The sequence below is a fragment of the Hemicordylus capensis genome, chromosome 3, assembly GCF_027244095.1.
Source record: "Hemicordylus capensis ecotype Gifberg chromosome 3, rHemCap1.1.pri, whole genome shotgun sequence".
In the NCBI taxonomy this organism is placed as follows: Eukaryota; Metazoa; Chordata; class Lepidosauria; order Squamata; family Cordylidae; genus Hemicordylus; species Hemicordylus capensis.
Genome location: NC_069659.1, coordinates 5,060,021 through 5,085,998, shown reverse-complemented (window position 1 = coordinate 5,085,998; position 25,978 = coordinate 5,060,021). Strand labels below are relative to the sequence as shown.

Below are 25,978 nucleotides of genomic sequence, written 5' to 3'. Positions count from 1 at the left end.
GCCCCAATGGAGGACATTATCCCCTGTTTTGGACTTTAGGAAGCGGGGAAGTGAGGGAAAGCAAGGAAACAAAAACATTATTGGAAATAATAATAATAATATCGCCAAAAGACCAATTTGAAGTGGCCTCAGGTTTTACTTATTGTGTTGCTTGCTTTGAGAACTAGACCTAAGAAAGGTTATGACTTTCCTCCTTTGGGAATGTTGGTTGGACACCCTGATCCCAGGATGCTGTCCCTTGGGGGGTGGAGGGAGGAACTGATGTCTTGTATGCCTATCTTTTCTCTCAGTAAGCAGGTTCCTCTCCAGGTTCTGTTGGTGACCCAAACAGTGGTCAAATGTAAGGGAAGAATCTAAAGGGAGTCTCCAGAGGATGTCAACCCTGACCCAGAAGAAGGACCAGCAGTCCACCATCAGCAACAGCTGCAACAAAGGAGAACCCAGAATCCTGGGGAGTTGAACCCCTTGACGGGTTAAAACTTTGTTCTAAAGGGAAAAAGGAGATTGAACCATGGGGAAATCTGTTAATCATTAACTTTTAGCTTTTGGTGCTCTGATGCTTTTTGGATGTGGTTTCTCTTGCCTATAATTTGTATTCAGGTAGTTGCTTGTTGTTGTATACCATGGGTCCCATACTGTTTCAACCGGGCGATGACACGTATAAAAAGGGAATCCGTGCCCCGGGTAAGATATCATCGCACCAGAAGGGGCTAAGGAATTAGCTTCCACAAAAGAAAAGGGTGGAACTGATATACTCAGAAAACCAATTTCATACTGAGAGGTTTAAAACACACTATATGATAAGAACTTAATTAAAGGTTATCTCTGGAATTTCCTCTCTAGCCCCAACTGTTATCTCTGAGACTTCCTCTGTAGCTCAACCGTTATCATCGGAATCTCCTCAGCAATTTCTATTGTTATTATTTACCTACAAGTGAGATAATGTAATCATCATGTAATTACTTGCCTACGTGATCTGTAAAGTATAAAAGTCTGTTGTAAATGATGCTCGGGGGTTCTGGAATTTAGGCAATAGCCGACCAGAACCTTTGCTTCTGCAGAGCAAATAATAAAGCCTTTTAAACTTCTCCGCTGGTGATGTTCTTTGGCTCACTGACCCAGTAAAAGAACCATTTGGATGGTATAGCAGGCCTGTGGATTGCAATCGTTTTTCTCTTCGCTTGTTTGCAACATGGCATGGCTGCTCAAACTTCTGGTTATACTGATTTTAGGTTTTCTATAGTTTATTCCTTAGATCCTTGTCTGTCTCCAGCACTTCACCACCGGCCGTATATATATTGTATGCCACACACAAAATCTGGCTTTTAAGATGCTCACAGCATCCTTTGCAATGCAATAAGGTAGCCCTAAGAAGAAGTTCCTCCCTCACATTCACCCCTTCAACTTTTAAATAGGTATAATCGAATTAATAATTGCCAGGGTCATACAATCCCTGCTTGGGAAGAAATGCAATTTGCAGAAAACTGACAGCACTCTTAATTCTTTGCCGCCGCAAACCCCACCCCAATTAACACTTTCACACCATTTTCACATAAGCTCATTCCTTTTATTGGAAAAAAATCATTTTAGAAAATGGCAGTTTATATACGGGACAGAAGGAAGAGACTGTTCAGCATGAAAAAAATGCACCAGGTGAGACACAAAACAGATGAAATGGATTGTAAAATTCTCTTTGCTTTTTTCTTATATATGCTCTGCAGTTGCCTTTGTTCTGAAATACACCCCAGCAGGTTTATCTAGCTTTCTAACCTGCCTTTAAAAAACAAACAAACATCAAATCAAATCAAATCAACCCCCCCCCAAAAAACAAGCTTTTATCCCACCTAATAAACCGTTTTGTTTAAAAAACAACACATGTGAACCATTTGGCTTGCCTGATGAATAGAAAAGTAAAGAAAACTTACTTGCCAATAAACAGAGCTGGTTTAATAAAGCTTGTTTTGCCCTGAAAATAACACACACACCCCCGGCCATCTTGGGACAAAAAAGAAAAACCCAGCCACGCTCGAGTGCTGAGCAGGGCCATGGTGCACAGCTGCCTTCGAAAGACGGGCTAGCTTTCAAAACCAAGCAATCCGACAAGGTAGCTTGAAGACACTGACCCAAAGCCAGGCAAAGCCAGGCTCCAGTCTTGAACAACTTGTCCTAGATGTCAAATCCTTACTCTTGGGGAGGGCGGGGGAAGAGGAAGGGCAGAGAGGATTCCAGGACACGAACAGAGGCTAACATCATTCGTTGCTATTTTGCTTTATTGGCTTAAACGCAGCACGAGCCCAGCGGGATGGTGGTCCTTGGATGCAGCCTACTTGCTCTTCCTTTCCGGGAGCAGGCTGTCGTGGAGCTTGGAGACTTCGGGCTCAAAGGCCTCCATGACTAACGTGCCGTGGCCGTCGAAGAATTTGGCGATGGATTTGGTGAACTCTGCCTCCCTCTGCTGCTTGCTTCTGCCGCTGATGAACGTCATCCTCAAGGTGTATTTGTCGTCAAACCTGGAGAGGCGGTGGCGACAGAAAAGGAAGCCCGTGATGGGGCAGGTTAGGCACCACCAAAGGTCAGCCGGCCCCCCCGGACCTGGCAGCGCTTTCCGCAGTGCGTCCGCTGGGACTCTGCGGCAGGATTGTGGGGCAGCCGCAGGGAAGGGCTCCGCTGCATCATACAGACCACAGACCCAGAACTAAGAGGAGCCCCTGGAAGAACCAAGGGAAAGGGGAGGCCAGTGGTGTTCTCTCTCCTCTCTGGGGGAATGCGTTTTGCTCTGGGCAGCAGCATCAAGGCAGTGCGCGCGCACATGTGCCTGCAGAGCGGGGCCTTCCAGATGCAACCTGAGCGGGATCTAAAATTAACTGAGTGGAAAGCCAAAAACACGTGAGTGTGCACACACCTTAGAGGCATACACTGCAAGGGACGTGCTAGGCTCGGAATGTGGCCACTGGCCTTGTGGATGAACGAGCCATCCGGCCCTTCTGGTCATAGATGCCCTTTGTGGCAGAGGACGCAGCCATTGGGCACACCCCTCTGCCGCCTTGGAAACTTGGCTCCATGGAGTAGCAGGGGCAGGAAAGAGAAACTGGGGGGGATGCCGCCGCCTCAGCCCTCCACTGCCCCCTCCAGCTGCAGCCTATCAGCCCACGGTTTCCATCTCCCACACAACTTAGGAATTTAGGTCTAGGTTTGGGTGGTGCCACTGCAGGCTGTGGGAAGTATGAACGGGCATGATGGAATGCACCTTCCAACAAAAAGAATTCCTCCCACCTAGAAAACAGCATGTCAGAGAGAAGGCTATTTTTAGGTGGAGGGAATTCTTTTCATACAGAGGAGCATTCCAACCCAGAAGCCCCCTCCTCTCTACCATCTCAAGTGGTTGCGCAGACACAGAACCACTGACTTAGTGAGAACCAGGCTTTAGTACAGGGGTAAGGCAACATAAGAACAGCCCAGCTGGATCAGGCCTAAGGAGGCCCATCTAGTCCAGCATCCTGTTTCACACAGCGGCCCACCAAATGCCTCTGGGAAGCCCGCAGGCAAGAGCTGAGGGCGTGCCCCTTCTCCTGCTGTTGCCACCCTGCAACTGGTGGCTCTCTTTCTCCAACTGTTGCTGAACTACAACTCCCATCACCCCCAGCTGCAATGTATGCATAGTTTCTCCAGCAGCCAAAAGTATTTCAATAAAGCATACTTAATGCGGTTCTACTGTGCAAATAATTCAAAGCTTCACTCCAGAGATGTCAACCTGCAGCTGTCCAGCTCTTGTTGACCTACAAGATATCATCCCTGGTTACTGGCCACTGTTACTTGGCCTGATGAGAGTTGGAGGAAAACAGCCAGAGGGCCATAGTTTGACACCTTTGCTTTACTCAGACGTTGCTTTGGCTGAAACACCCTGTAAATATGTTAAGACACGACAACTCTGTTGTGCCACTGTGTGAAACAGGATGCTGGACTAGATGGGCCTCCTTGGGCCTGATCCAGCAGGGCTGTTCTTATGTTCTTAACTCAATCGAATACACTTCCCTTACATTGTTTAAATTTTGATTTAAAAAATTAAGGAACTGAAAACTCTTAACATGCTAGTTTTAGCACCAGCTGAGAATAGCACATGAGATAGGCAAGTATTTACCTGCATAACCCTTAGGAACATAGGAAGCTGCCATATACCGAGTCAGACCATTGGTCTATCTAGCTCAGTATGGTCTTCACAGACTGGCAGCGGCTTCTCCAAGGTTGCAGGCAGGAATCTCTCTCAGCCCTATCTTGGAGAAGGCAGGGAGGGAACTTGGAGCCCAGATGCTCTTCCCAGAGCGGCTCCATCCCCTGAGGGGAAGGATCTTGCAGTGCTCACACATCAAGTCTCCCATTCAGATGCAACCAGGGTGGACCCTGCTTAGCTATGGGGACAAGTCATGCTTGCTACCACCAGACCAGCTCTCCTCTCCTTCTTCTCCCATTCCATCCTTGAATTCAATTGTTGTCCCTGATCTTTGTGTGTGCAGTGGAAGAGAACAAGCCCTAAGTGCATGCACAGAGCCAGTTCCCATCTTCCACGGAAAGTGCAGAGGTAGGAGACTGGGTCAACCACTGCAATCCCACCCGCTACCCATTCACTGATTGAATATGTGGATGGAAAGTATGTTGAAGGCGACGGTCACCTGAAAAGTGGACGCCAACTTTGGAATGGCCCAATTCAACTGACACTGTATCCAGTCCCTATATTACCAAGAGCATCCAGAGCACCAGTGCAGAGCAAGTTGTGGAATGTGCAAATCAGTGCTAGTGCAAGACATTAGTTAAGCTGTGCTAAAAACCAGTGATTTGCAGAATTGTGCCATAGCACTCGTGCACAAAATTTCACACTGAAACAAATGAGGCATGCTGCCGTTGCGTAAATCACCCACATCTGAAGTACCACCACCACCACCACCGCTGCTCTGGATGTCAGCCTGTGTATTTTAAGAACATTTCCCCCCTGGAAAATATAGCAGTGAAAAGTTCCCCCCACATCACTAGTCCAAGGGAAATATACAAAGTTTAGGAGTCCCACACGGAGCCACTGGAAACCCGGAGCCACATCCCTTTCTCTGGCCTGAGAGATTTCAGCTGACATTGCTCATCCATTCTCAAGTTTATGTCTGCAGTCTTCAGAGCCAGACATTTTAAAAAACCAAAACCATCAAAGGTAAGCCGAGGCACTCAGGAGGCAGCACTGTGTATTTCAGAGTCGATAGGTACAATCACAGAAATGCAGAACCTCCCCCCCCTCCCCAGCCAAAAACCAACAGCGAGGTTCCTGGGGCACCTGTACCTTTTCAGGCTCGAGGAGAGCTGCCAGATGTCGTCAGCATCCATCCCGGCCGGATCTTTCCTATGGGCGACGAGGAAGATGCTCTTCTCTTTATACGACGTATAGATGGTCAGTATCCCCATCATTACAAAATATGTTTGGCAATGTTAAAGAAAGGGACTTTTAACGGATAAGGGTGGGCCACAGCTTAATGGCAGACTATCTGCTCAGCAGGAAGGGGGTCCCAGGCTTGCTCCTTGGCAGCATCTCCAAGTAGGACTGGGAAAGACGCCCATCTGAAACCCGGGAGAGCTGCTGCCAGTCAGTGAAGACAACACTAAACTAGATGGGCCAATGGCCTGATTCGGTAGAAGATAACTTCATATGTTCAAATATAGAACATTTGAAGATGTGGCAAGGGGAGACTGGAGAGGGGCTTTTCTGCAGCCCAGGGCTAGGCAGCAAGAGCACAGTTACCAGGGCCTGGGATACAGAGTGACTCCTAAAAACCACAGGCATTCAAGTCTAATGAAAGCTTACCTGCAGAATGTCCAACAAGGCAGCTCTATCATGAGGTAGATCGGAGACAACACTAAAGGGAGATTGTCAGTATAAACCCTCCCCCCATTATAACGTCAAAAATTCTGTAAAATGCAATACAATTTGTCTTAGACCACCAATTTTACAAGTGTTAAAAGTACAAAATAAATCATTTTATTACTGCACTTTGTTTCACAGTGAGGCATGGTACCAACACTTGGAGGGAGTATCGGGTGTGCACTATGGGACAATGACATTTGGATTAAGGACACACGGCACATCTGATCATCTAATCCTGGATCCCAAATCCAGCAGTGGTATTTCTCTAAATATCAGTTGTTGTGGGATGGGTGGGGGAGATTGCCATTGGGGATGGTTCTCTTCACTGCTACAACTACCGTTTCCTTTTCAGCATCTTAATTTTGCTTTTTCAACCAAGGCAGACATTCTCAATGTGGTTTACACAAACAAAAAGAATAAGATGGAGTTTTCACTATGTGTCACTGTGTTTTTGCTGAGCTAACCTCTACAGTCCCATCTTTCCTGGCTCAATTCTGCAGCTCAGAGAATTGAAAAAGAGATTGTAGAGAAGCTGAATGAGTTCTTTGCATCTGTCTTCACAACAGAGGATCTTGACCATATGCCCACTCCAGAACTGAGCTTCTCAGGCTAGGAGGCTGAAGAACTGGGCCAATTTGAGATGATGAGAGAGGATGTTCTAAACTCTCTTGAAAAACTAAAAATTAACAAATTGCCAGGGCCAGATGGCATCTACCCAAGAGTTCTGAAGGAACTCAAATGTGCAACTGCTGATTTCCTAGCAAAAATATGTAACTTGTACCTACAATGAGGCTTTGTCCCAGAGGACTGGAAAGTAACTAATATAACTCCGATTTTCAACACGGGATCTGGGAAATTACAAGCCAGTTAGATTAACTTCTGTGCCAGGTAAATTGATGAAAAGCATATTTAAGGACAAAATTGTTAAGAACAGGCCTTGCTGAAGGAGAATCTGCATAGCTTATGCAAGGGCAAGTCTTGACTCACTAACCTTTTGGAGTTCTCTGAGAGTGTAAACCGCCCTGAGCCATTTTTGGAAGGGCAGTATAGAAATCGAATGAACAGACATGTGAATCAAGGTGATCTGGTTAACAAAGTATACTTAGACTTCCAAAAAACGTTTGACAAAGTTCCCCACAAAAGGCTCTTACAAAAACTTAGCAGTCATGGAATAAGGGGACAGGTTCATGTGTGGATTGGTTACCAGTTGAAGGACAGGAAACAGGGGATAGGAATAAATGGGCAGTTTTCACAGTGGAGGGAAGCAAGACATGGGGTCCCCCAGGTATCTGTACTAGGACCACTGCTCTTCTATTTGTCCATAAATGATCTGGAAGTTGGAGTAACCAATGAAGTGGCCAAATTTGTAGATGACACTGAACTATTTAGGGTAGCAAAATACAAAGCAGATTGTGAGGGGCTAAAAAAGGATCTCTCCAAACTGGGAATGAGTGACAAAATGGCAAATACAGTTCAAAGTAAGCAAGTGTAACATGATGCATAGTGAGGCAAAAAAAGCCCATCTTCACATATACACTGATGGGGTCTGAGCTGTCGGTGATGGACCAAGAGAGAGATCTTGGGGTTGAAATGCTCATTGAAATGTCAACTCGGTGTGCGACAGCTGTGAAAAATGAAGCGTTGGCGCTTACCTGAAAGATCATTTTCTTCAGAGGTACGGGTTGCATCCGCAGCTAGGATGGGTTGTCTCGACCTCCTGCTCCTAGACAGGGCCAATCAAGAGCTTCGGCTCACAGCAGGAGGGAGGGGCAATCCCCTGATCTCCAGTTCATAGCCAGCTCTAGCACTGCTCCAGAGAAACCAAGTCAGAATTCAAGATAAAAAAGAGTAATAAACAGATACCCAGGCAGAAAAAACCCAGCGAGAACAGCTGAAAAAAACTCGGCATGACCAACTCAACCCCTGCAAGGGGTACCAGCCACCCCAGAGCGAAACCGCCCCACAGATACATAGGAAACAGGTGGGAAGGTGGATAACAGGAAAGCAGGTTAAACAGCCCAGACAAAAGACAAAGCAGGTGGGGGCGGATGCAACCCGTACCTCTGAAGAAAATGATCTTTCAGGTAAGCGCCAACGCTTCATTTTCCTTCAGAGGAGGGTTGCATCCGCAGCTAGGATGGGACCTACCAAAGCCCCTGATATACCGGGTGGGAGCTTTGAGGTCTGGCTCAGGGAGAAACCACCTGCTGCAATACTCTTCTCCCAAAGGCCGCGTCCGCCGAGGTCCAATCGTGGATCTTATAATGCCTCACGAAGGTGGAAATAGAGGCCCAAGTGGCAGCGCGGCAAATGTCAACCAGGGGAGCCAAGGTAGTGAAGGCAGCTGTAGAGGCTGCGCTCCTGGTGGAATGCGCAGTAATCCCCTCTGGGACTGGAGTTGCTGAACTGATGTATGCCAATCTAATGCACTGGCAAATCCAGCGCGACAAGGTAGTGGTGGAAACCTGTTTTCCCAAGGAACCCTCCCGAAACGAAACAAAGAGGGAGTCCGAAACCCGAAAGGACTTGGTGCGCCGTAGGTAGATCCTCACTGCCCTGCGCACGTCCAGCTTATGCCACTCCCGCTCCTTGGGAGAGGAGGGGTTAGGACAGAAGGAGGGCAGCATGATCTCCTGGGCCCTGTGAAACACAGAGTTCACTTTAGGGATGAAGGAAGGATCTGTGCGGAGTAGCACATAATCCGGGTAAACGAGGCACAATTCCTTACGCACAGACAGAGAACGAAGGTCCGAAACCCTCCTTGCAGAAGTCATGGCGACCAGAAATAAAACCTTAAGGGATAAAAGGCGTAAAGAAATTGACCTCAGAGGTTCGAATGGAGCCTTGGTAAGGGCTCTCAGGACCAGATTAAGGTCCCAGGTAGGGAACCTATGAACTGGGGGAGGATTAATAATCGCGGCCCCCTTGAGGAACCTTCGCACATGAGGATGCTGAGCCAGCGAAGAGCCCTTCAGAGGTATCACAGAAGAAATGGCAAAGAGCTGACGACGCAGGATATTAGGGCGGAGCCCTTTGTCCAGGCCTTGCTGGAGGAAGCGCAAAACCAGGCCTACAGAGGCGGATTTCGGTGATGCACCCTGAGCACTGCACCATCTTGAGAAGATCTTCCAAGTCGATTGATAGACTCTGACCGTGGAAGGCCTCCTGGACGCCAGGATCGTGGCCTGAACAGATTGAGGGTAACCACAGGCCACTAGCGCCTCCCGCTCAACCTCCAGGCGGATAGATTGAGCCAGGCCAGATCCGGATGAAACACTGGACCCTGACTGAGCAACTGGCAGTGCGACCCCAGCTGGAGAGGCGGTTGGATGGACATCTCCACCAGGTCCGAAAACCAGGGCCTGCGTGGCCAGTGAGGGGCCACCAGAATGACCTCCGCCTGCAGCATCCGGATCCTTTGAATTGTCTGCGGGAGGATTGCGAACGGTGGGAAGGCATAGATCATCCCCTGAGGCCACCGGAAGGTCAGAGCGTCCACTCCCTCCGCTCCTGGAGATTGGTACCTGGACAGAAAACGAACCACTTTGGCATTTTCTGGCTTTGCGAACACGTCTATGTCCGGCTGACCGAAGCTTTGTACTATGTGCCTGAAGGTCAGAGGATCCAGAGACCACTCCGCCGGGTCTATCTGGGAGCGGCTTAGCCAATCCGCGAGCACATTCAATTTTCCGCTGACGTGGTCCGCTTCCAGCGACAGGAGGTGTTGTTCTGCCCAGGTCAGGAGAAGGGAGGCTTCGTTCATCAAAACCTTGGACTTTGACCCGCCCTGCCGAGCTACGTGTGCCTTGGCTGTGGCGTTGTCCGTACGTATCAACACATGACGGCCCTGAACTAATGGAAGGAATTCCAGGAGGGACAGGCGGATCGCCCTCAACTTGAGCCAGTTGATGGAATGGGAGCGTTCGGTCTCGGACCAAAGTCCTTGCGCCACATGTTGCAGACAGTGACCGCCCCAACCCAGAAGGCTGGCATCCGAGGTCACCTGGATTCGTTCCAGTGGGAGGAAGTTGGTCCCCCTCGATAAGGCTGGGGACACCCACCACTGCAGGGATTGAACAATCTGAGGTGGAAGAGTGATGGGGAGCCTGGAGCGGTCCATCACCTGGGACTGATATCTGAGAAGGAACCAATGAAGCGGGCGCGAGTGAAACCGGCTCCATGGCACTATGCCCAGGGTGGACACCATGCGGCCCTGCAACTGGGACAGGGCCAGAACGTTGGTCCTGGGGTAGGCAATTAGAGAGCGGCAGGACGCAATCAGGGAATTCCTGCGTTCCTCGGACAAGCAGACTGTCCCCTGTACCGTATCGATCACAGCTCCCAGGTGAAGAACCCTGGTCTGAGGGGTCAGGGAACTCTTGGGCTTGTTGACAATGAACCCATGGGCCTCCAGCACGGAGAGGGTTAATTGGACATCCTTGTGGCCCCTGTCGAGGGAGGGGGACCTGATTAACAGGTCATCCAAGTACGGGTACAGGTGGACCCCCCTGGTCCTCAAGTGCGCCACGAGTGCCACCATGATCTTGGTAAACACTCGAGGCTCAGTCAACAGACCGAAGGGGAGAGCCCGGTACTGGAAGTGGCGTGCCGAATAAGCAAACCTGAGGAAGCGCCGGTCCTGGTTGTGGATAGGCACATGAAGGTAGGCTTCCTTTAAATCTACCGAGGCTAGGAAGTCCCCCTGCTGCAGGGCCACTAGGATGGAACGGAGCGTCTCCATGTGGAAGCCCCTCCTCTGCAGGAACCGGTTGACAAATTTTAAGTCTAGAATGGCTCTCCACTCCCCGTTCCTCATGGGAACCAAGAAAAGGATGGAATAAACTCCCTTCTCTTGTTCCCAGGGTGGGACAGGCTTGATTGCCCGAATGTCCTGCAGATGAGAGATGGCCTCCTCCATCAGGTGGTGCTTGGAAACCCTGTGAGATCGGGGTGAGGGAAGGAACCGGTCCGGCGGTTGCGCTGAAAACTCCAGAGAGTACCCTGTAGAGATTGTTTGCAATATCCAGGCATCGGAACAGGTCCGAGCCCAGACCTGCGAAAATTCCCCCAACCTGCCCCCCACTGTGGGGGAATCCGGAACCAGGAGGCGGGGCCCCCGAGGGGAGTCATTGGGATTGGCTTTGTTTGAAGCCTGGCTTAGCTGACTGGCCAGACTGCTGGGACCTGCGAAAGGCATTGTCTCGGAAGGAAGATTGTGCCTTATTCCAGTTAGACCTATCGGGCCTGCTATGCCTGGGGCGAAAGGAAGACCTGTAGCCCTTAAATCCAGATGAGTAGCTCCTGCGGTCCTGACGTTGAGAGGAAGGCATGGATGGCATGGCCTTCCTATTATCCTTGGTCTGAATAAGGACGGGTTCCAAGGCTTCACCAAAAAGCTTTCCTCCTTTGAAGGCAGAGTTGGCAAGGTTAGCACGAGACTTGTGGTCAACCTTCCAGCTCTTGAGCCACAATTGGCGTCGAACTGTGATATCGGAAGCCAGCGCCCTGGCGGACTACTGGGCAGCATCTAACGAAGAGTCTGCCAGAAATCTGACCGCTTTTCCTAATTTATTGAGACCTTGGCGCAGCACGGGCAGCTCAGGAGGGACCATGGGGACAAGTTCCTGCACCCACAAAACTGCCGCCCTTGCAAAAATAGAATTGGCAACCGAGGCTTTGATGGAGAGGGCATTTGCCTCATGCGATCTGCGCAGCGCAGCGTCGCATTTCTTGTCTTCCATGTTTTTTAATGTGTCTTTTCCTTCCTTAGGGAGTACCGCTCCCGTGACAAGGGAAGCCACCTCCGTATCTACAAAAGGCACCCTGAGTTTATCAGAAAGCGAGGCGCTTGGGTTGTACATGCGCCTGACAGCAGGAGGGGGCCCTTTTCCCTCAATGGGTTTGTCCCATTCGGCCTGGAAGAGGTCCAGGAAAAGCTGGGGACAAGGAACAGCAATCTCCTGACCTTTCAGGGGAGGCAGCACAGAAGGGTCCCCCTCGGTGTCCATTGGGGTGGACGGTGTCACTCCTCCCAAGCGAAGGGTTTTCCTGACCTTGTGGAGCAGGACAGGATAGTCTGCCTGTGAGAACAGCCGATAATTAGGCTGGTGAGACGGGGAAGGGTTTTCCTCATCCCCGGAGAGCTCCCCCTCCTCCCTATCTGACCCTGAATCCTCCGGCGGAGTAGGGAGGTCGCGGGGTGCTGGACGGGGAACCAGCGCGACCAAACGGGGAGGAGGCGGGCCACAGGGGGATAGGGCAGGCGGACCGTCATCTGAGGGAGCGGAAGGACCGGGAATAGGAGCCGGGCCCTGGGCCGCAGACAAAATGGCCGCCCCTGGAGAATTGGCGGGAAGCGGCTGAGCAGGGAGCGAAAATGGCGCCGCAGGCGGTTGGGCGGGGAGAACCTGCTGCGCCGCAACAGACTGGAAGGGCTAGGACAGCCTCTGGAGCTCCTCAGCCACCACGTGCCGCAGGAGTGCCGCAAAGCGGGGAGGGATGTCCTCCTCCTCCTTAGAAGCGGCCACGCTACTCGCAGCGGCGGCAACGCTGGGCCCAGTGGCCGGGCAAAAACGTTTAGCGGGAGGGGCGGAAAGGGAGTCCCCATGCCCCGATCCCCCACGCGCCGCAACCCCGGGCTCACCAGAGAGATCTTCCACAGTCTCCGATCCCCGCTGCAGTATGGGAACGGAGGAATCGCCCCCGCAGGAATCGCCCTCGCCCCCTTCGAGTGGACTTGCGTGAGTGGGCGACTGGAGAGGAGATCGGGCCCTGGAAGCACGGGGCGCCGATGCGGCTTTTGAAAGCTTCTTGGCATTCTTTGCGGCCTTGGCCGATCCTTGGGCCCGGGTATTGAGCGCGGGAGCAGAGGCCGCAGCCCACTGAGCCTGACACACAGAGTGTGCTACCGAGTCCTCAGAGAGAGAGGGAGAAACCTCTCTCTCCTCGCGTTGAAGCTCCATCTCCGCTAGGGGTATGAAGGGAGCCACGAGAGGAATGGGTAATAATCAGCCTTTTTGTCTTCTCCCCTTGCTCTTTACAGGTACACAGCCGAGATATAGGCAGAGAGTAAGGCCACAGCAAGCGAAAAGAAGGAGCAGCGAAGAAACGGCCCTGCTGGAACGAGACAGGGCGAAGAACTAGATCAGGGGATTGCCCCTCCCTCCTGCTGTGAGCCGAAGCTCTTGATTGGCCCTGTCTAGGAGCAGGAGGTCGAGACAACCCATCCTAGCTGCGGATGCAACCCTCCTCTGAAGGAAAACGCCAATTTCAAGCTAGGGATCATAAAGAAGGGGACTGAAAATAAAAATGCTAATAATATAAATATCTATGGTGCGACCACATTTGGAGTATTGCATACAGTTCTGATGTACTTAAGAAGACAATGTAGAACTGGAAAAGGTACAGAAGAGGGCAACCAGGATGATCGGGGGCTTGGAGCACCTTCCTTACGAGGCAAGGCTACAGCATCTGGAGCATTTCAGTTTGGAAAAGAGGTGACTAAAGGGAGACAGTATAGTGTGTAAAGTTATGCAGGGAGTAGAGAGAGTGGACAGAGAAATACAGCAGCCGCTATGGGCGCTAGTGGCAGTGGCGATCCAAGTGCTCTAGAAGCCCTTGGGAATGAAGGTTTTGGTTGTCCTGCGGGGACACAAATATCTCTGACACTCCCCACGCGCTCCATAAAACAAAGGAACGGGAAGGGAGGGAGGACGGAGAAAGAGTAAAGTGACAGACTTTTAAAATAGACAGACAGACAGACAGGGAGGTATGAAGATACAAACAAGAATTTGAAAATCTGAGGAAAAGGTAAGGTTAAACCAACAAGGGAAGCTAAGAAGAAGAAATCCGGTAGAGAGAGAAAAAAGCCTGCCAGGAGCGATGCAGGACTGTAAGAACTGGGCAGGGTCATCCCCGTCAGGCTCTGAAGGCTTTTTCTTTAGCTATTTAACATAGTCCTGCCCAGGAGCACGTGACGGATAACCCATTGAGATGCCTTTGATTGCAGCAACCAAGAACCAGGGGGTCACCCCATGAAACTGAAGGTTGGGAAATTTAGGACCGACAAGAGGAAGTACATTTTCACACAGCACATAATTAATCTGTGGAATTCTTTGCCATGGGATGTGGCAAAGAAAAGCTTGGATGGCTTTAAAAGGGGCTCAGACATATTCTTGGAGGACAGGTCTATCAATAGCTACTTGCCTGTGGGCTTCTCAGAGGCATCTGGTGGACCACTGTGTGAATCAGGATGCTGAACTAGAAAGCCCTTATGCCTGATGCAGCAGGTCTGTTCTTATGTTCTCAGGCTCCTAAATGCCTGTGGCCAGCCCCACTGATTAGCCATTAAACCTTCACATATAAGGGCTGAAGGCTCCAACACTCAGTGGTAAGGTGCTTCGCACATGCTCTATGTTCAATTATGTTTTGCTGCCTGTTAGATCCAGTGACATTAAAACATTATTTTAAAGAACCACCATTCCTGCAAACCCTTCTGCACATAGCAGAAAATGACAAGAGATGTCAAGAAATCAGCCCAGTTCTCCTTTGACATCACCCCCTCCCAGGGCAAATGAGACTATAAATCCAGGTTCAAAAGCAAGATGCCTCTGAATAGTAGCTGCAGGGGAGCAAAGACAGGAGAGCGAGCATGCCCTCATCTCTTGCCTGTGGGCTTCCCAGAGGCATGCTTGTTTGAGGGCTCCTAAAGGGGCCTCACTATGCATCTGCAGGCTTGCAGACTCCATTTCGAATGGAAGCCACGGGAGCGTGATTCCTTTGCACCTGTCCATACTTGGCAGTTTCTCACACCAGTCGCTACAAGGCATAGGCAGCATGGGATGGCTAGCCCCAGGTCAAAGTATAGGAACATGACTGAAAGGATGGCACTCCGAGCTCCTCATTGTGTGTGGGAAAACACAAGAAAGGTTGCCTGGCTGGGCAGAGTCACTATTTCTTAAGCAATAGTTGGAATTTCCATTGTTGAGCTGCGCTACTGGCTCCTACAAATGCACAGACTGAGCTGTCCCTCTACCTCCAAAAGCGCTAATGGTCTGACCAAAGGTTGCTCAGAAGTTCCTTTAAGCATCATGGTCTGATTAATGCAACCAACAGCGCTAATGGTCTGACCTAAGGTTGGCAGGAAAAGATGGTTAGAGGTACAGGAATCACTGTCTTAACACCTAGGAGGATCTTCCTGGTAGAGCAGATGAACTTGGAGTCAGTTCATTATTCTATAGCCCATGCAGCTAATCAAACCATTAGATTTCACTGTGCCCCTTGCCACACCTAATCCCAACTGAATCAGGCAACATGCAGTCTTTTGTCAACCATGGATGCTACTTCTATCAGCATGAAGGAGTGGTCATGGTTCCCCCTTAGGGCAGAACTTGGCCTATTTCCACCCTAGCTTCGCAAGCCCGTGTTCGCTCTGTTTTGGAACCACCAGCTGCATGCCTGTGGGTCTTGGCTTCTCCCCCTGGCTGTGCCTTGGCTCCCTCCACCCCATTTCACTTCCAGCCTACAACTTGAACCGGCCTTCAGGCCCATTCTGAGCAGCATGCTTGGCTGCATTAGGCAACTGGTCTCCTGAGGGCAGAACATCTTCAGCCGATCACTGGCTCCCAGGGTCACGAGCGGCACACATGCCTTCACTCTTGCCTCCCGCTTTCCTGCCTGGCCCCTGGTGAGAGGTCCCTTAGCAACAAGGGTCCGTACGCCCCCAACGGTAGGAATCAGGTATACTAACAAACTTCTGCTCCAAACTCTCTTGCTCCCTCTTTGAAGTCTAAAGCTATTTTCTAAAGACCAGTTCCTCTGGGTAGCCTTGAGTTAATTTTAATTTGGATCTCAAGCTAAAACGCCTCTTCGTGAGCTTCAATTTAGTTTCTTAGTCTTATTAGTTAATATTATGTTGCTTATTGCTTATTCTGATTAATCAAATTCTTCCCTAACCCTAACCCCTATGACCCTTAAATAAACCAGACAGAATTTTGATTCTCTCTCTGTCACTGACTTCCAAGACCAAAGCTTTGCACAAACTATTTCTGTGGCAAACTGCTCACTCTAGATTGGCCGATTCCCTACACAAGCCCAAAGGTTAGTCCAGGGTGCTTAGCCAACACTCCACAGCAGTTTGATCCACAGCATCTGGCTGGCCACTGTGGGACTGGATGTGTCCTGGGCCAGTTCTGCAGTTCTGATGATGAAGCTGGCCAAAGGCAAAGGCAAAAGCAACACCTTGAGCCATCTGGAGCCCACAGAAAAGGATATGATACAACACAAACTGCAAGAACCGGCTTGGACTCAGGGAAGGGGTGAAGGTAATCCCATATTAAAGCCACAATGGCGAAGAGGCAGGAGATCGTGCAAATAACGAGGCGGCCGTCGATTAAGCAGAAGTTCTCCACATACTTATACTTTTCCAAGAGAACCTAGAGAAAGAAGAGTGACAGGATTACATGAGAACAGAAGCACAGCCCTGCTGGATCAGGCCCAAGGAGGCCCATCTAGTCCAGCATCCTGTTTCCCACAGTGGCCCAACAGATGCCCCTGAGGGAAGCCTACAGGCAGGAGTTGAGGGCATGCTCTCTCTCCAGCTGCTACTCACCTGCAACTGGATTTAGAAGCATTGTGCCTCTGAGGCTGGAGGTGGCCCATAGCTACCAGATAGGGATGTGCACGAACCTGTTTGGAGGCCCTTTTACAGGCCTACGAACAGGTTGAACATGGGGCCGATTCGAAGTTGGATGGAGGGTGTGTGTGCTGCTTTAAGGGCGGGGGAGGATGCACTTACCCCTCCCACTGCTCCCCCTCCCCCCTGCTGGCACCTTGTTTCTGTTAAAAGCCTTCTGGGCAGCAGCGTACCTCCCTGCCGCCCCATTGCCCTCCTTGGACGGAAGTACCAGGTACATGTGCACCCGCCATGTGCATGCATGTGGGCCCGTCTGCTGTGCGTGCACATGCTCCCATTACATGCCGAGGAGGGCAACAGGGCGACAGGGAGGTATGCTGTCTTTAACAGCAGCAAGTGCCGACGGATGGGGGGGGGGAAGGGGCAGGAGGGATAAGCGCACCCTCCCGCGCCCTTAAAATGGCACCCCCGCCGCCTTCGAACTACCCGGCCGCGGTTCTGTGCACATCCCTACCACCCGACTATTAGCCATTGATAGACCTGTCCTCCATAAATTTGTCTAAGCCCCTTTTTAAAGCCATCCAAGTTAGTGGCCATCTCTACATCCCGCGACAGAGAATTCCATAGATTAATGATGTGCTGTGTGAAAAAATACTTCCTCTTGTCAGTCCTAAATTTCCCGACCTTCAATTTCATGGGATGTGTCAACATCTGTGTACACATATGCAGATAAAGGGAAGAGCAAACTCAGTATAGATCTGATCTGGGATGCATACCAAGTTGAGTCATGCTGGAATGCTCTTAAGCTGCGATTCAAATTATTCGCATTACTGTGAATTATGATGATGCTTTAATTAGCTCTGTTTTTATTATATTTTAAAGTATGTTGTGTGCCACCTTGAGGTTCCTTAAAGAGGGTGACATACACAAGAAAATACACACATCGTGCTCTGAAGACACTTACTCCTACTCCTAACTTGTGGTTCACAATTCATAGCAACTGCCAACCATCGCATTCCTCCTCTTTGATGGGACTGAAACAGACTGAAAAGGACACAGCTCAGGCAGACTTTAACATTTACTATTGCCACAACTTCTTATGGAACGAAGACTGTGCAGAAAGCTGAGCAAATCACTCTGAAGCCATGTCTACAAAGCGGGCTGGACCAAAAACGTCATCTTTGCTAACAGAGCTACCTAATGGCGCAGCAGGGAAGCAACCTGCCTAGAGAGCAGAAGCCTGTGGGTTCGAATCCCCGCTGGTGTGTTTCCTGTATTCTGGGAAACACCTATATTGGTCAGCAGCGATATAGGAAGGTGCTGAAAGGCATCATCTCATACTGCACAGGAGAAGGCAATGGTAAACGATTCCTGTATTCTACCAAGAAAACCACATGGCTCTGTGATCGCAAGCAGTCGACACCAACTCGACAGCACCACCTTTCCTTTTGCTAACTGAAGCTAGCAGGAATTCCACACTAAAGATAAAGGAGAGGGCAGGCATGCTGGGCTGCGAGAGAGCTGGAGGGAGCACAAACAATGCAGGGCAGAGCTGGAGATTTCTCTCTCTCTCTCTGATGGGCTCCTAGCTCAATAGAGATCTCAACAAACCAGGCTATCAAACACAATTTGCAATTCTGGTTTGAAGGGAGTGCCCAAACCATAGCTTTGCTGTTCAGACACCACAATAAACTGTGATTGAACAAACCAGGATGTCTTCTATAAAGCACAGAAAGATGGAGTGCTCACACTTGCTCCTGATCCAACAAGCCTCAATGTGTTGGAGTGGGAGTGCAAAGTCTAGCAGTATAAAACTTTAGAAGAACAGGCCAAGCATTTTATTTATTTTAGAAGAGATCAAGTTCTTTGTAAGATAATTTAACTTAATAGAAAAATAAATATTGCATTACAGTAGGCAGAATAGTTGTTAAGCAAATGCTCAGAGTGTTTTACAGACCTAATCTGGATAATTTACCCAGAAGTCTCACCGAGCTAAATGGAACTTCGCCAAGCATGCATCGGACTGTGGGCTTACAAGAAAATGGTAAAGAGCCCAAGTCTGTAGCCAGGAACAGCTGGAAGTTAGGATGTGTTTAATTGGAATATAGCAGATTTCTCCCCCTCTCTTTTAAACCAAGACCTATTTTAAACAGATATTTGGCCAAAGTGGCCCCCGGCTCTCTTTTTAACATAGCTGTGGTTTTGGTTCAGCCATTTGTTTTCACTGAAGTTTTATTACTGCTTTTACCTAGTTGTTAACCACCCCTCGGGTCTTCGGATGAAAAACAAAACACGGAGTAATTCAATTTCTGAGAACCAAATTTGCCAGAGTGAGGAGGGCTGTTCACTATCGCAAGCAACTTTGTAGATTCTTGGCCACATGAATTGTGAAAGTCAATTCTAGGGAGCCTTAAAAACATGAACAATAAGCTTGGTCTTGGGAAGGGCAATTTAAGGGCTTAAGGGAAAGAGAAGCAGAAGCAGAACTGGAACTGGAAGGCAGCTACGCCTACAAAGAGTCACATGTCCAGTTCTGTCTCGAGCATGCGCACTCCGTAACCCGTTCTGAGGAACTCCTATCACTGGGAAAAAAGAGAAGCAGAAGCATACCAATGGGGGAGAAATAGCAATTTAGTAAAGGTATTCCAAGCTGACTGGAAATGAAGAGGAGGCCAGCTTGGAGAAGTTAACCTACATGAGAAGCAACTGGAATGCTAACCATCAAACCATTCCAAAATGATTCCAAGGATGGCTGGGATTAGAAAGGTACCTTTTTGGCAGAATCATCCAATGAATTCTTCACAGCTGACCCATCCCACTTGTCTATTTTGACAGGTTTGTCGTCGATTTTCCACTGCAAGGCAAAGCAACAAGAGTTGCCATGTTAAAAAAAAGAAAATTACAATTGAGATCTAATATCTTTTAACACTGGTACACAGTTTATTTTCACCAAATCAAAAAGGGCAACATTGCTTAATTCATTTTTATATTATATTATGTATTTTATATTATATTTTATATTATATGGTGATAGAAGATTGATTTTGCTTCCAGTTATGTTCCTCAGAAGAAAAACATTCTGAATAAAATGGTACCTCTTGCAGCTTGTTCACAGTCACTCTCTATGTATATTGACTGTATTGTTGAAAAGATACATACAATAACCCATAAAAATTTAAACCAAATTTTAGAAGGCAAGAAGTCTCAGTGAATGTTTTATTTCATTGAGAGACAGCGTGGTGTCGTGGTTAGGGTGTCAAACTAGGGCTCGGGAGACCCAAGTTCAAATTCCCATCCAGCTATGAAACTCACTGGGGCCACTTATCACTCAGCCTAACCTACCTCACAGATTGTTGTGAAGATCAACATAACCATGTACAGCGCTCTGGGCTCCCTGGAGGAGGAGCAGTATACCATGTATATATAAAAGGTAAATAAAAGGCATCAGCAGATGCCTCAAAATATCCTTTTTAAAGAAACCACACCTACCTTCCTCAGACTTCCATAAAATGTATCAAGATTGCTTTTTGGTGCCAGCCATCTTTAATCGCCATTAGCACATTTTCCACAGATTGTTCTCCACCCTTTAAGATATCAAACCAGACATGATGGGGTTTAGCCATTCAGTGGCTCAGTCTCAAGTGGCAGGCCAGAAGCGTGAATGTCTGTCCACTTTTCATAACAAGAGGTGGGTGAGTAACGGGAGCTGATCCTCCCCCTTCCTCACCTCACTCCCTGCTCCGTCACTTGCCCATCTGATGGCGGGTGGGGGGAGTGCTTCATGTGAGAGCGACTGCAGGGAAGGAAGGAAAGTTCCATACACCTCACCTATGTGAACCTTCTGCTGCAAAGAGCAGAAGGTGTATGGTGGAGCTAAGAGGCCAAACTCTGCCATGGACTCCCTCTTTGACAAAATCTGATCTACCTCACAGAGCTATTGTACAGATCACTATACAGTGCAAAAGAAGGTGCTCTTACACTATATAAAAGTGGACTGGACGGGATGCCAGTTTTACACGATCCGATTCTACGGACCACTTGAGCCCCCGCAGCAGTCTCCAATGTTGCCTCTCGTGATCAGCTCCATTTCAGTTGTAAGCTCCAAAAGGCTTATTTTCCAGTACATGTTCTTGGTAAATCACTACCTCTGTTTTGTCTCTTGTATAAGGTTTGGAGAAGCACCTTAAAAGCATGCACTTTCAAATTTTGTACACACACATGGAATTCAACAGAGTTCAGGACTGGGCAGGCGGGGGGGTGGGTGGGTCCTACGTTCCTTTTTACTGGAACCCCTAATCCACCAACAGGAGCAAGACGGAGGGCTCACGGGGTGGGGCCAGTGACCTACTGCACCTCGTGCCACATGCTGGGATGAATCACCAACTTGCATGTGTTGGTGCAGTAGGATAATTGCCATCCTTGGCGTTTTTGCCCCTACCCTGCAATCTCTAGAAGCAAAATCTCTTTGTGGGAAAGGATGGAAAAAACATGCTCATGCATGCATAAGTGTGTGCGCATGAATACTAAAGCACTGTTGTGTGCACAGCAGTCTGCCACTTCACATTAGGGCCTCGTCTTGGCCCAGCCTCTTTCCACCTCAGCACTTCTGTCTTTCACTTCCTGCTACCTGCTATGTGCCTAAAATAGGGACACATCATCATAAAGGAGCCAGGAGGGGGAAAGCAGCAGGAGGACTTTAACTGCCTGTCAATGAAGTGGAATTCTGGATCCATCCTTTTCCAACATGGAGACATAAAGCTCTGTGTGGGTCAGAATATGATATTTTGCAGGAGGAGAAATGCCTTAGGGCTGCCAGGAAGTCTCTCTCAATGCAGAAGGGAACGGGGTGGGGTGGGGGGGGGCAGAGCAAACTCCACACAATATATGGGCTAAAAGCCTCTTTTTATAAAAACACAACCAGCCAAAAGAGAGCCTCCACTCCAGTTTCTGTACTCAGAAACCATCATGCAACATTCAGAAGGAACATGAGCTATATGGGCAGAAGGTCTGAGCTAATGTTTCCAAGGGAGGGGTGTGTGCAAAGGATTTCTCGTCTGGGAAAGGGGGCAAGAGGAAGGGAAAGATCCCCTTTCTGGAATTGAGAGAAGGTGGCACTCTCTGCAGGAGGAAGCCCAGAAAAAGCCAAAGGGTATGACTGTAGAGCTGCTTAAGAATTTGATAGTGGTGCCTGAAGATTTCAAAGATAACCCCACCACCCTATCTCTTCCTGCCCCCTCTCCCCAGTCTCCTACAAGCTAATACCCTGATGCATGTTCCATTTCTGGGCTGAAGTTGCTACGGACACCCTAACGCAAGCCCAATGCATGTACTACAGACATACGTGCTTGCTCCTCAACAACTCTTTTTATACACAGAATCCATTCCATTCACAGGAAGCTAAGGGAACCTGCCCCTAACCACAGACAGGACTGTGCATAAATAAAACACAAATACCAGAAATAAGTATGTGTACATGTGAATAGGATAACACAACAAGAATACACTACTAGCCATTTCTTTGATATTCCTAGGCTCTGAAACTGATTCAGAACAGGTAAAGGGAGAAGGGGTGACCACTTGCGAACAGCAAATCAGCATTCTCCTGCAAGCAACCAAGGGCTCAGATAGCCTAGCCGAGAGGCTTCAAACCTTGGAAGTGTTCCCTCCAAGGCGTGCGCATGTGTACATGCTCACAAGTTTTTCAATTTCCGCTCAGTTCATTTTAGATCCCACTCAGGTTGAATCAGGAAGGCCCCATTCTGAATGCATGTGCGCACACTGCCTTGAGACTGCTGCCCAGAACAAAACTAATTCTTCACACAGGTGGAAAAAAATTAGAGAGAGAAAACACTGGTTCCCACATACTGCTGCATTATAATTTCCATCCCCACCAGCCACAATGGCCTTGGGCTACTACCCCATCCCCACCAGCAGCCTGCAGAAAGGCAGGAACATCATTCGGCAATTAGGATTCAGAGATAGACTGCTTCCAAATACAGAAGCTCAATTCAGCTCACTGCTGTCGATGGACCTCTCGGCAATGACTCTGGATGGCTTCTATTTATAAGAGCCTCATGCCCAGCATTCTCTTTCCAACAGCAGTCAGCCACTACCCTGCCTATGGGAAACGTACATAGGAACATAGGAAGCTGCCATATACTGAGTCAGACCATAGGTCCATCTCGCTCAGTATTGTCTACCCAGACTGGCAGCGGCTTCTCCAAGGTTGCAGGCAGGAGTCTCTCTCATCCCTCTCTTGGAGATGCTGCCAGGGAGGGAACTTGGAGCCTAGATGCTCTTCCCAGAGCAGCTCCGTCCCCTGAGGGGAATATCTTACAGCACTCACACTTCTAGTCTCCCTTTCGTATGCAACCAGGGCGGATCCTGCTTAGCTTAAGGGGACAAGTCATGCTTGCTACCACAAGACCAGCTCTCTTCACTGTACAAGCAGGGTGGTGAAGTGGATGGCCTGGTCTTCCCCTGTTCTTTGCCCCCAGCATGTGCGGCCCTCAAGGGGGTATCCTGTCTGTGCACATGGATGCTGGTGCCTTGCTGGAGAGCACTCAAGGGCCATGAAGTCCAGCATCCTGCTTCTCACAGGGGCCAACAAGGAAGACCAAAGCCAGCCTTGAAGCCAACAGCTCTCTCCTCCTGCTGTTGCAGGCCCCCAGCACACAAGAACAGCCCAGCTGGATCAGGCCCAAGAAGACCCATCTAGTCTAGCATCCTGTTTCACACAGTGGCCCACCAGATACCTCTAGGGAACCCACAGGCAAGAGGTCTGTGCCTGCCCTCCCTCCTGCTGCTGTGGCTCCCCTGCAACTGGTATTGAGAGGCATCCTGCCTCTGAGGCTGGAGGTGGCCCACAGCCACCAGACTAGGAGCCGTGTCCTCCATGAATCTGTCCAAGCCCCTTTTAAAGTCACCCAAGCTGGTGGCCATCACCACATCCCATGGCAAGGAATTCTATAGATTAATTATGCACTATGTGAAAGAGTACTTCCGCTTGTCGGTCATAAATTTCCCAGTTTCATGAGGTGACCCCTGTTTCTAGTGTTCTGAGAGAAGGAGAAAAATTTCTCTCTGTCCATCCTCTCCACTCCAGACATAATTTTATATTCTTCAATCATGTCTCCCCTTAGTCGCCTCTTTTCCAAGGTAAAGAATCCCAGATGCTGTAGCCTTCCCTCATAAGGAAGGTGCTCCAGGCATTCAGAGGCAGACTGCCTCCGAACAGGGAGGCTCTACAAAGCCATCACGTCTGCCAGTAGTGGCAGATCCCTTCTGCTCCACGCATTTCTCTAATCCCCTTTTAAACCCATGTAAGCCAAGAGTTATCACCACGTCTTGTAGCAGCGAGTTCCGCACGCTGTCGTGGGGGCTCCCACATGCCACTATCCAATGAGGCGGCCCCCAGTTTCCGGAGAGGGCCACCCTTACTCCTCCAGCCCTTCCTCATGGGACCCGCTGAAGTCCCGGCTACCTTGTCCAGGATCCCATTCTTGCTGCCCGCGCTGCCGCCTCCTCCGCCGCCTTTCGCCGCCATCTTCTTCTCTCCCCTTTCCCACTTAGCGACCTGTTCGCCGCTGATTGGTCGGGAGTAGGAAGCGCGCGCAGGGGACGACGGGATTGGTAGTTCGGGGGCCGCGGTCGCGGTCGGGAACCAGGGGGAGAACGCCCGGGAGCATGGCCGGAGTCTCGCCGCCCCGTGGCATCCTGGGAGATGTAGTTCCCTGCCTGCTCGGTCTCCTAGCATCCTTGTTGCTATGGCTACCGAGGGGCAAGGTGAGACTATGGGGCTCAGGGTTCGCTTGGAAGGTGGCAGATAAGGAGGAAGGGAGAGTGGTGGCGGCGGGAGGGCAGCCACCCGAGGACCGGAGGAGCCTGACTCCCGCAGGGCAAAGCCCAGGTAAAATGTGGTGTGTTTGGTCCTAACAGAGGTAGAGAATTAAGGCGAGAGAGGCGCCTGTCTAGCCACTGGAGGATTTAGAACTCTATGGTTTTCTTGCTTTCTCTCTCTCTCTCTCTCCTGTCTCCCCCTTGGACTCCAGCACTGCTTCACAGACCCCCAGAGATGCCCCCAGACACACTTTCCCTGCCCAGCTGGCCCTCCAGTGAGCCAGGATAGTGTACTGCTTAACATGCCCAGACTGGGATCTGGGAGAGCTGAGTTCGAATCCCCGCTCAGTCGCAAAGCTTGCTGGCTGGCTTTGAAGGCATAATAGGAAGTTAGGCTGGGAAGGAGCCTTAGAGGAGGCAGGGGTGTAGTAGCTAGAATTGAGCAGATGGGTTCAAAGAACCTGGGCCCCCAGCTGCTGAGCCTCCTCCCTCTCCCCCTGCTCCTCCACCCCTCCCTATTTTCTTCATTATCTCCCTCACTCCAAGGGGCAGCCAGGCAAAGGGGCGGACACGGGCCCCCTCTCCCCTAGCGACACCCCTGCTTGGAGGTCTTCTACCTAGTCCAACCCCCTCACTCAGTGGAGTCCTATCTCCTACAGCACCCCTGACAAATGCCTGCCCAGCCTCTTCTTTTATTTGTTTCTTTGTGTGTTTGTTTATTAGTTAGTATGTTTCTATACTGCCCCATACAAAAAAGTCCCTGGGCGGTTCACAATATAAAAAAGAGACTCTTTCAGTCTCCTCTACATCACAGGGTTGCTGTGAGGGTAAAAGGCAGGGATGTGCATGGAACTGGCGTGGGGGGGGGGGGAGGCTTGCAGGCAGGGTATTTTTTCCCCCTGCTTTAGGGGTGGGGGAGGTGCACTTATCCATCCCGCTGTTCTTCCCTCTCCTGCGCTCCATTTTTAGACAGTCCATCAGGACAGCAGCCTATCTCCCTGCTGTCCAGTCTGCCCCCCTTACTAACCAGAAGTATCTGATGTGTCTACATGTGTCGGCGCGTGCGCATGTTGCACCCTCCGTGCATGTGCCCACTGTATGTGCGCACACAGACGCATCAGATACTTCTGGTTAGTTAGTTCCAGTAAAGGGGGCAGACGGGGCAGCAGGAAGGTACACTGCCACCCCAATGGATTTTCTAAAAACAGAGTGCCAGCAGGGGAAGAGTGGCGGGAGGGCTAGGTGCCCCTCCCCCGCCCTTAAAGCAGCACCACCTGCCTTCGAACCAGTGGAACCACTCGCCGTTCGGACCAGTTTGGAGGCCCATAAAGGGCCTCCGAACCGGTTCTGTGCACATCCCTAGTAAAAGGAAGGGTGTGTATGAACGGTGCATACCATCCTTAATGGGGAGTAGAATAATAATGTAATAACTAGCCAAATAATAATAATAATGATGATAGAAATCACCATCAGCCAATTACAAAAAGCAACTTTACTGGGAACAGCCTATATTCTGCGACGATATCTATAACAACAGCAACAACATTGACAATAAAATTCAGCCATCCCAGGTCCTTGGGAAAGACTCGATCTCTGGATAAAACAAA

General features: G+C 49.8%; 2 protein-coding genes across 2 annotated transcripts in view; one reads left to right on the top strand and one right to left on the bottom strand.

The window, feature by feature from the left end:
- Positions 1–1,545: 1,545 nt before the first annotated feature.
- Positions 1,546–24,303, bottom strand: SPCS2 (signal peptidase complex subunit 2). Its single transcript, XM_053307440.1, has 5 exons — positions 24,016–24,303; positions 19,303–19,386; positions 16,173–16,332; positions 5,321–5,456; positions 1,546–2,510 (listed from the first exon to the last, which is right to left on the bottom strand). The coding sequence occupies exons 1-5, from the start codon at positions 24,286–24,288 to the stop codon at positions 2,324–2,326; spliced, it is 840 nt and encodes a 279-aa protein (XP_053163415.1). The 5' UTR covers positions 24,289–24,303; the 3' UTR covers positions 1,546–2,323.
- XRRA1 (X-ray radiation resistance associated 1) overlaps positions 24,304–25,978 on the top strand; it is a 54,334-nt gene continuing 52,659 nt past the window's right edge. The window contains exon 1 of the mRNA XM_053307439.1: positions 24,304–24,317. The gene's annotated coding sequence lies outside the window, so the exon portion shown is untranslated. The remainder of the gene's footprint in view (positions 24,318–25,978) is intronic.

Coding starts and splice junctions, on each gene's coding strand:
- SPCS2 (XM_053307440.1), bottom strand. CDS start 24,288: ATGCTAGGAGACCGAGCAGGCAGGGAACTACATCTCCCAGGATGCCAC. Junction 19,387..24,015: donor AGAATGGGATCCTGGACAAG/GTAGCCGGGACT, acceptor TTTGCCTTGCAG/TGGAAAATCGACGACAAACC. Junction 2,511..5,320: donor CTCTCCTCGAGCCTGAAAAG/GTACAGGTGCCC, acceptor CCGCCTCTCCAG/GTTTGACGACAAATACACCT.